At 51.8% G+C, this 10480-nt stretch overlaps 1 protein-coding gene across 1 annotated transcript; it reads left to right on the top strand.

The window, feature by feature from the left end:
• Nucleotides 1-2548: 2548 nt before the first annotated feature.
• NHLH2 (nescient helix-loop-helix 2) lies at nucleotides 2549-5301 on the top strand. Its single transcript, XM_055002856.1, has 2 exons — nucleotides 2549-2845; nucleotides 3655-5301. Exon 2 carries the CDS (start codon nucleotides 3655-3657, stop codon nucleotides 4033-4035), a length of 381 nt encoding a protein of 126 aa, XP_054858831.1. The 5' UTR covers nucleotides 2549-2845; the 3' UTR covers nucleotides 4036-5301.
• Nucleotides 5302-10480: the final 5179 nt, after the last annotated feature.

Raw genomic sequence — 10480 nt, 5'->3', positions numbered from 1 at the left:
TGAGATTCCCAGGTGTGCGATGTCCAAGTCATACCAGTTGCATTGATTCGTTCTTTTAATGGATCTGCAATGAACACATCGAGATCGGTCACCTAATGTGTTCTAATCACACCACCTTTTCAGAGAATGGCTTGCTGAGATTATTTACCCTTCGTTCCCACTACTCAAGAAACTTTCACAACACACCCTAAAAGTCACACAGCTAAAAGGAACAGAACGGTCACAAAGCAAGTGTCTGTTCTTGGATCCACCAGGGCTGATTCGTGCAGGATGAAAGAATCCCCACAGTTTAAGATTCGGTTTCCCTGTGGCCTGCCTTGCTGGGGTGTTGGCTGTACTTTGAATATAAACATACTGTCATCTTTGTTCCTTACACATTACCTTTGTCATTTAAGTGTATTCAGTATGTCCCCTGTGACACAGGCAAGACAAATGTCCCATTTCAGATTTTTCAGGGATTTAGCATGGCTTGAACTTTACGTGTGTGTTGATTAATGATGAAAATAATTAGAGCTGCCCATGTTTACCCACAAAACCCAAGTACCTGGCAAAGTTTTTTGAAAATCACATTGTAGGTTGCTTCCAACAGATGCTGTGACAAAAACAAACAGACCTGTGGAGGTCCCCTCTTGCAAATGGGTGGCAGCTTATTTTGCAAAGAAAGTCCAGGGCTGCCCCCTAATTCTGCAGTGATTGTAGGAGTGGACGAGCAAGCAAACCACCCACAGCCTGAGTTCCACCAAGGGAGCCGAGACATCAAGCCTTTGAGGCTACTGTGCGATCTATGGAAAGTGCATAAAACCTTTTGAACGAGGGCAATGCTATTTTCCTACAGTCCAGTCTAATTTCTATGCAAAAACTATATTTTTAAGAAGCATCTATGTAAATGTATGCTCCAACTGCAACCCCCCCAAAGCCAGCCAACACCAGTAAAAACATTTCATTACTTTATTTATTAGGGTCCTCAAGAGGACAAACGATAAAAAGACATTAAAATCAACTTTGAAAACAATACCCATGTTAAACCAACAATTAAAAACAAATATTAAAATCCACTTAAAAGCATACACATTTATATTATTCATATTATATATTTTATACATGCATTATATAATGCCTGAGAGTCAGTTTGGTGAGGTGGTTGGACCAGGATCTTGGCGACCCAGGTGCGAATCCCTGCTCTGCGATGGAAGCTTGCTGGGTGAACTGGAGTCAGCCCCTCTTTTCCAGCCTAGCCAACCGCACTGGCTTGTTATCAGGATAAAATGGAGTAATGGAAAAGAATGTAAGTCCCTTTGGGGTCCACACTGGAGAGAAAGGCAGGGTGTAAATGAAGCATTCTCTCACACACACAACTCGGGAGCAACTCCCGTTGAATCCAGTGGGACTTGCATCCAAGGAAACATACTCAGGTTAGAGCTGCTCCGTGTTCTAATTTGCTTGACCACATCCAAGAAGCTGCCTGAGTCCAACATTCCGGACTTCACCTGGGAAGCGCACCAGCATTGCAATCCTAAACAGATTTACACCACCCTAAGCCCAATGAAATCAGTGGGCGTAGACTGGAGGAACATTGCTTAGGATTGCACTGTAAGAAGACCTGCTTGAGATTTCAAAAAGCAAACGCATCACGAGACGCAAAGGCGGCAGCAGCCCTCCCCACCCAGACCAAGGGGCATCTTGCCACTGGTGAGCCATTTTCACCCCATCTGACGAAGAGAGCTGTGGTTCTCGAAAGCTTATGCTATGCTACAGTAAAGTTGGTTAGTCTTAAAGGTGCTGCTGGACTCTTTTCTATTTTCACCCTGGCGCTCAACAACCTTGTGAAGGAGGTTAGGGATGGGCATGGAGATGAAGGGAGCCAGCTCAAAGGCCCTGCTTCACCGAATCTTTGGGTACAGGGAAAAGAGGGGGGCTGCTGCCTCTTCAAGCCCCTCCCCCGTTGCAGGGAGCTGGGCCGGAGCCGATGCCAGCGAGCCTGAACTTGCGGCTTGACTGCGGTGCTAGAGACTTTCACCTGCACGGGTTTACTCAGAGGTAAGGAAGCCTGCCTGGCCTCGCCGCCCCGCCCCCCAAATCTCCTGGGAGGTGTGGTGGGGCCGCACCCCAGGAGGCGCCGATCCCTTCCTCCTGCCTTAATATTTCAGGGGCCGAAAGGCGGTGCGCTGCGGGCAGCGGCTGCTTCGCGCACGCGAGTCCTGTGCCTGCACGTGTGAACGGGCAGCGTGTCCCCCCCGTGGGCACCCCCGCCGGCGCGGCTGGCGGAGCCTGATCGGGGCGGCGGAGCTGCTTCTCCCCCCGCCCGCCGCCCGGTGCCAGATGTCAAGTCCAATTAAGCGCCGGGCGCCTGGCGCGCCGTCCAATGGGATCGGCCACTCGGCAGCCGCGGCGGGGGGAAGCCTGCCGCCGCCCCCGCCGCCTCTATATCTTCTTCCAGCTTCTCCGGAGAGACCCAGAGGAACCAGGCGGCACCCGGGCGCGGCTCCCCCGGCTCGAGCTGCGCGGGACCCGCAGGAGGCGCGCCCGAACAAAAGGCCGGCGGGGCCGGGCCGAGCCGGGCCGGGCGGCCGGCGACGAAGCGGAGCCACTCCGGAGCGGGCCGGGCCGCTTTTGTTGTGGGGCGGGCGGGCGAGCCCCGGCCGAGGAGGCGCGCCATGGCTTCGAGGGCCGGCCACGCCACCCGCCTCCGTGGCTCGCCCAGCCCGGCGACGGAGACGACCCGGGGCGACGTCTAGCGCGCCGCTTCGCCGCCTTTGCTGCAGACGCGCGATGATCCCCGCCGGGCCCCGTCGCTGAGGCGCAGGAGCGCTCGGGGCGCGGCGCGGCCAGCCGGGCCTCCCGAAAGGTAAGGGACCGGCCGCCAGGCCCCGAGCCGAAGCGCCGCGCCGGGTGCGGACGGGGCAGCGCTGCCTTCCTTGGGCGCGCCCGGGGCCGCTGCGGCTCTGGGGCCCGGCCCGGGGCGGAGGCGGAAGGACGCAGCCCCGGGCGCCCGTTCTCAAGACGGGCGGAGCAACGCCGGAGCCCTTCCGCGCCCCTCCAGCAGGGACGCGCCGTGCGCGCCCTCAACGAAAGGCGGCCTCCGGGCCGAGCGCGGGCGGGCGGAGGCCGCGGGCCGGGCTGGAGAGGCGGCCGCCTCGCCCCGGGCACCCCGGCCCGCCGCCGCCTCCCTCTGCGCGCCCCGCCGGGCCACCCAGGCGCGTCCTCCGCCCGCGGCGCTCCTCCCGACGGCGGGGCCCGATCCCCGGGGCGCCTCCTGGGTCGCGCTCGGGGCCGGGGGCAACGGGAGCCTCCCCCTCGGGGCCTGCTGCCCGGGCCGGCGAAAGCAGGGAGGCGCGGCCGCCGAGAATCCGTCCGGCCAGCGGCAGGCCCGGCTCGCCTGGCGCGCATCGTGGCCCCCCGGGCGCGCTCCGAAGCGGCTCGCCGGGCCTCGGGGGAGCGGCTCGCCTCCGGCCCTGGCCGACGAGGGGCTCCGCCGGCCTCAGTCCCGCGCGCGGGCCGCCCGTTCGTTGCAGGCCGGCGTCCTTCGGGCGGGGCCCGCCGCGAGCTCCGGCGAGCGAGGCAGCCAGGCGCCGCGGCCCGGGCGGGCTGGAGGCCGCGGAGCCGGGGGGGGGGCGGCGGCGCGGGCGGCGCTGACGGGCTTCTTGTCCCCCGCAGATGATGCTGAGCCCGGACCAGGCGGCGGACTCGGACCAGCCCTCGTCGGCGCCGTCGGACCCGGAGTCGCTGGAGGCGCGCGGCCTGCGCAGCTGCTGCGCCTCGGACTTGGAGGCGCCCGACGGCGAGGCCCGCCCGCCGCCGCACCCGCCGCAGCCGCTAAGCCGCGAGGAGAAGCGCCGCCGCCGCCGCGCCACGGCCAAGTACCGCTCGGCCCACGCCACCCGCGAGCGCATCCGCGTGGAGGCCTTCAACCTGGCCTTCGCCGAGCTGCGCAAGCTGCTGCCCACCCTGCCGCCCGACAAGAAGCTCTCCAAGATCGAGATCCTGCGCCTGGCCATCTGCTACATCTCCTATCTCAACCACGTCCTCGACGTCTAGCCGGGAACCCCCTACACACACAGGCACCTGCGCCCAGGGGCCGGCGGGCACCGGGGCTGGCAGCGGGCACCTCCTGCATGGGGTCTGCCTGGCGCGGCTTTGCCTGACGGCTGCCTCCCCTTGCCCGGCTCCTGCCGCCCTCCCCCCAGCCCCGGGGCTGCCCTCTCCCCTGGCAGCGGATCACTGAAATCCCGACAGGACAGGAGCTGGGCAGAGATGCCTTGGCTTTCAGCTGGTGCCTTAAAGGGCTTTCCCGAGTCGGGCCCTCCCCAGAAGCTTGAAATGCCCCCAGCAGCTGCGAGGAGACCCTGGCGAGGAAGGAAGGTGCGTGTCTCCTCTTTCCCCCCACTCCTCCTCCTTCGGCGGCAGGCTGCATCAAGTGCCCCTTTCTCAAGATCCAAAAGCAAAGCAACGCTCATTTCCTTGTGCCCTTAAACATGTGACCCGGGAGTGACGTTCCAAATAACTATTTATTTTTTAATTTAAGGTAGAAGGAGTCGATTATTTATTTATTTTTTCCCACTGAGGCTATTTTTTAATTTTGGAGAGTGGTGATCATGTTGCAGTAAGGACTTTGTGCCAACCGGTTTTCGATAGTCGCGTGTTTACATTTCTCTTTTTCGGTGGAATAATTGTTTGACTTTGGAAGTGTTTGCCTGGGGAGCTGCCTGTCGGTTTCTTTTGGGCTCTGGTTTATTGCACTTCTTCCCTGTTTCTAAGCGTATTTTATATATTCCGACTTTGTCCTTGAGATTTTTCCTTTCTTTGGTGTGTGGATTCAAAATACTAGCACTTCACTTGAAGCTCGATTTGGTTTGTTGGGTTATTTTTAATTCGTGTTGTTGTCGTTATGAGCTGTAATTCTGTCTTTCAAAAGTATTTTGCAAACTATTTATAAGGGAAGTAGTTTTGTCTGTCTGTGAGTGTGTGCGTATGTGTGTGAGTTTTTACAATATTTTTTTTAAGGGGAAAAAAACCAGGACTACTTTCCTTTTTGACAACCAAAAAAATGTACAACCAGAAAATGTTTCATGCTCTTTTTTGCTGTGAATCTCTCGAAACAAAAGGTGTGTTTTAGAGAATGGGGAAAAAAGAGAATACATCTGTTATCCAAAGATTTTAGTCTTTTTCAGGGTTTTTTGTGTGTGTATGTTGCTTTGTATAAGGCAATATTTTGTAGTGAAAATAGAAGAATCTGGTTTCTATCAGGAGCAGTTTTCATATCTCATGAATGGTGCACTGTTTTGCATATAAATAAAAGTATCCAATAAAGCCGTTTTTTCCCTGTGTCCCCCTTTTAATCTTCCCTTGAAGTGGAACCCGAAAATCTCCATACATACTCTGTAGTGTTCCAAGAATATCCATTGGTTCATCTCCCAGGCAGGTTCCATTGCAACGAATAGAGCTTGCAGATAATAATCATTTCTCATGGTTTCTACATTGTGCCCTTTGTCATCTCTGTAGAGCCCTATGAAATGACGCTGTGTCGATGCTATATTTGCGCAATCTCTTACACTCATACACCCCAATTTATAAATATGCACTTACATGTTAGCTTGCCTCCTTAGCCACTCTGAAATTCGGTTGTTGTATCTTTATTTAGGTATTTATACCTTGTTCTTCTCCCCAACGGCCTTCTCTTCTCCATTTAAACTTCCCCATATCATCCCTGCAAGGCAGGTAGCACAGGGTAGGGTCAGGCTTCCATGAATGATGGGATTCAAACCTGGTCCCCCCACATCTTAGCCCAGCACTCTAACTGCTGCACCGTGGTGGCTTTCAATTGGGATGAAGTGCTGGAGGCCGGTTGCATCGTTATAGCATCAAGGCTATTGCTGGACAGGTTAGCTGCCCCGGCTGAATGCTGTTAGGATGCATGGTCCCCCCCTCCAGTATTTCCCCAGTTTTTCCTGATTTTTCTCAACCCTGCTTTGTTTTGGGAAAGATCACAGTAAAGCCTGAATGGCTCAATGGGAAAATTCAGAATTCAAAGGCTCTAGCCCCTTCCCTTGTGAAGATAGAAGGAAAATGGAATATCTTCACAACAGAAGGGGATAGAGACTTGCTTTTTTAACAAAGAAAGTTGAGAATCTGCAGCACCTGGGAAATATATTATTACAATAGTATATCACTACCAGGGTGATATATATATATATACTATATTCTGTGCATGTTGTGGCATCTTGGAAAATACCACATCACCCCTGTGATTCTCCAGTTTGAATAATTTTATATATAGCTCTTTAAGAAAGGCTAGTATCATCCCCACAAATGGTGGCAATGGTGTCTGAGCATGTAGTGGGGATAATAACGACATGCTTTGTAAACTGCTCTGAGTGGGCATTAAGTTGTCCTGAAGGGCAGTATATAAATCGAATGATGTTGTTGTTATCGTCTAATGAGTTTGTGGCCCTGGTCTCATTTGAAGGGGAGGTCTTGCTGATTGCTGGGGCAGAAAACACTTAGCTACCCAACACTAGAGTGGTTTCTACACAGGGACAGGCTTGCGTGCTTTTCCTGTTGCTGATGTGGCTGCAGATAACGCACAGCAATGACAGGGCTTCCACATGGCAGGTTATTCAAATTGGAGATCACAGGGGTGAACTGGAGTTTTCCAAGATGCCGCAGGCACACACTGTTCTCATACTTCCTGTATTTCCATATTCTCTCCTGTACTTCCATTTTTTTGTGGCTATTGTTCATGTCCTGAAAGTTCCATCAATAAGCGGAGTAGATTCAGGAAGATGTGCAAATCCGTGTGTATGCGAGTGAAGCTATTTAAAGCCATTTAAAGCATGCCTGCCCTACCTGATAGCTTTAACAAGAAACTGGGCACTGGAATAATAGCAAGTGTAACAGGCCAGTTGAGAAAAAGCAAACAAGAAAAATGTCGGAAGTCCATGATTACCTTTAAAGGAGGGAAGCAGAGAGGACAGAATGCGAGATAAGAGGTGGGTGAAAGAATTAAGGCCAGAGGTGAGGCCTCCATGCTGGGAGATGGGGGAAGACTAGAAAATGTGAGCTGGGGTCAGTAGCTGGGAGACATCAACTCACCAAGGTACAGGGGGCTGAAAGTATAAAGAGATGAGCCAAAAAGCCTTGAACCTGAAGAGATCCTGTGAGTCTGAGACACATCACAGATGAGTTCAATAAAAGATGGTCAACCACGGAGACTCTCGTTCTGGCCAGATTCTCTTTAAAAAGAGACAGGGCACGTATCTCCCTGATCCTTGTCTTTCCCCATTGCTGAGTGCATGTATGAACTGTTACATGAACATCGCTCGCTCTGCCCTCATCAACTAGAGCTGTCACCTTAGTTGGCTTAAAATTTCATCCTTCGAATCGGTTTATTCCTTTATGTGCTTATTGGTATAAAACATTTATGTCCTGCCTTACGACGCAGGGCCTCGAGAAGGAGGAGGAAGGAGGAGAACTTCATTTAGAGCCCGTTTTCTCACTGAGACTTGGGGCAGATTACAAAATATGGTCAATTCAATCAGACAGCTAAGATCTCTAATGAAACTATGTTGTGGGACTAGAACTGAAGGGCGGAAAACAAAACAAGCAAAAACTCCCTATAAGTCAATAAAAAAGTCCGTTTAACAAGATTTAAAGAAATCACAGATTAACAACACAGAAATTTTAAAAAGAAAAAAATTACAGAGTATTCCAACGAAGAATAGACATGGGTCTATTCTGAAGTAAGTCCCATTCTATTCCAGGAAAGGGTTCTGAGATTTACATTGAAATCCTAAACAGAGTTATTCCAGTCTAAACCCATTGAAATCAATGGGCTTAGACTCTGCTTAGAATTCCACTGTTAGAATAGGGAACAAAAGTTCAGAGCAAAGGGACATATGGGGGGGGGGGCGGTCATATGGCTGTAGCAAGAGCAGGCGGGATGGTACAACTGCTGAATTCACAAGCACATGGGATCCATTTTTTACTGACTTGCTTGGTAAATCACTGCAGTCAAGAAAGGGAGAAAAATTTCAAATGAATACAAAATCATCTTCTAATCCTAGTGGATATATTTACCCAGCCGGGCCGTACACTTTGTGGGCATGATCCAATCAGCTACTGTAACCTGGCTGGGTTTTTAGCTCCTTACAAATGAATCTGACATGGATGGCTGCGGCTATTAAACTGAAGAAGTTTAAGGTGGGGGGGTTAAGTCTGCTTCCCCACCTGTTGCTCTGAGCCAGCCAAGCTCTTCTCAAGACAACAAGCTCTGCCAACCAGATGTTGTCTGGCCTGCAATGCTCCAGATGAGGCAGGAGGGGGGCTGAAGGAGGTGGGCACCACATCAGCACCTTTCTGGTCTGTGGGTAGTAAAGGTGGCCGGTGTGGAAAGAGCAGGGCGTCTTTGGTTTGTGCCTGAGCGGTTCAGTTGTGTCTTTAACAGCAGCAGGGAAGGCTGGAGGTCAGCTTTTCAGGGGTGGAAAGATTTGGGATTGGGGGGGGGAATTACCTGTTGAATACCTACCTGTTGGGAGGCAGAGGGGTTCTACCAGGAAAATCAGAAAAACAAAAGAAGCATGCTGGAAGATTCCAGAAAGGTGAAACGGGGGCGGGGGGTGGGTGGGTGGGCTAGGGTGGGCCTAGACCCCATTTGTTCATTGACTGGGCTATTCAAGGCTGTGCCTGTCACATCCAAAGCCCTTCCTGGCATCATCATCAAAGTCACTTTTCGTTCCATGACTCGGGGAGGGTTACAGAATTCCAAAGCAATGCAAAAAAACCTCCCACCAGTTTGGTAGATACAATAGACAATTCAACAGAACAGGATCCAACCATTCAGGAACAGTGGAGTAAAAACAGTAAAGTGCATTCGATAAACTCGACTTCACAGTTACAGAACAAAGCCTAGACAGTGTAATACATCCAAAAAACAATGCCGTATGAAGGGAGAGGAAAAGGGCAATTAAACCAACAATTCTGTTAGCTTTGTTAGAGCTGGCTGGCTGGCTTGGATTTTAGCCCCCTCTCCTTGTGAATGGGCTCAGAGCGGAGAACAATATATTAAAAGATACATTAAAATTTACATTAAAAACATAACATACAGTTCAATCATAAAACTCAGATGATGGTCCCAATTTCCACAGCCCCAATGAACAGTGCCCTCTATGGGTGCCCTCTGTTTGACACTTTCTGCAGAATAACACAATTGTGGGCACCTTCCTGCCCTCATCAGGTGCGCCATTCCCACCAGGTGGGAGCCACAACTGAGCACACTCAGGTACAGGCAGCAACTAATCTTACTCGCTTGTAGACTGGCACTTTCAGAAGATTTTGCTCAGATGAGTAAGCCTGACACAGCAGAGATTTGGAAAGGTGGCCCCTCACATACATAGGCAATGGTCGGCACCTTCAGTTGAACCTGGAAACCGACTAAGAGCTAATGAATCAACTGCAAAATGGGCACAGTGTGTGCACTCTGCCTAGCTCCCGATAAGAAACAAACTGTTCCAGCTGGAGTTTCAACACTGTCTTCAAGGGCGGACCTATGAAAAATGCATTACAGTAATCTAGCTTTGTGACTTCCATGACACGGATCCACGTGGCCAGATTGATCAGGTGAATGTACCATCCCCTGGGCTAAATGAAGATAGATGAAAACTTTTTTGCAGCCATCTTAACTTACTTCTCCACCAATAATGCTGGTATCTTACTCCTAACTGAAATAGCAAGGGTTAGCTGGACCCCATCAAATCTGGTAAATGCAGTGCCCTCCAAGTCCTCTAGCCAACACAGTAGTGTAGCAAAGAAGTTTGCTTTCTTAGCCACTGTCACACCTTATAGGCCTTCCAATGGGCTCTACCGCATACTCTTTTAGCTTCACTCATATTTTTGCCAATGCCACTCTAGCCATCTCCCAGCCCTCTTCCAGTCAGCCAGCTTGTGTGATGTGCAGTGCCAGATGCCTCCTCAAGGGCAGAAGAGGATTTCAGGAAGCAGGCAATCTGTCAACAGTTTCTGGGAGGTTCCAGGAAGCTGCCATCAGGGTCCTAAAATCCCCCAGAGTATTCTGGAATCCAGTTGGATTCTCTGTGGATGGACCATTTTAATTGGCTTCCGCACTCTTGCGGAGGGTTGGCGCCATGTTCACCAGTGGTTGAACCACAGCACAAGCTGAACCTCCAAGTCCCAAAGCAGCTCAGCCCACAGCAGTTCAGCGCAGAGGATGAAGTCCACAGGATGTCCTTTTTCGTGACTTTGGCCAAGACCCAGAATAGCCAAGGAGGACCTGAGATCCTAAGCTGGCTCAGCCAGGGTGCCCTTGGCATTCATGTCGAAGTCTCCCAGAATAATCAGTCAGGGATTTCCAGCACCAAGCTTGAGACCACTCCTGCCAGCTCAGAGAGGGAATCCACGAATGAACTAGGCAGCCAGAAAATGAGTAGAATGCTTCATCTCGTGATACCCATCCTGTGGCTTGCAGAAA

The sequence above is a fragment of the Eublepharis macularius genome, chromosome 18 (genome assembly GCF_028583425.1).
Source record: "Eublepharis macularius isolate TG4126 chromosome 18, MPM_Emac_v1.0, whole genome shotgun sequence".
NCBI classification, from domain to species: domain Eukaryota; kingdom Metazoa; phylum Chordata; class Lepidosauria; order Squamata; family Eublepharidae; genus Eublepharis; species Eublepharis macularius.
The sequence above is the reverse complement of the archived record's forward strand: the minus strand, read 5'-3'. Positions and strand labels throughout refer to the sequence as shown.

Excerpts from the sequence above, each read along its gene's own strand:
- NHLH2 (XM_055002856.1), top strand. The coding sequence starts at position 3,655 with ATGATGCTGAGCCCGGACCAGGCGGCGGACTCGGACCAGCCCTCGTCG.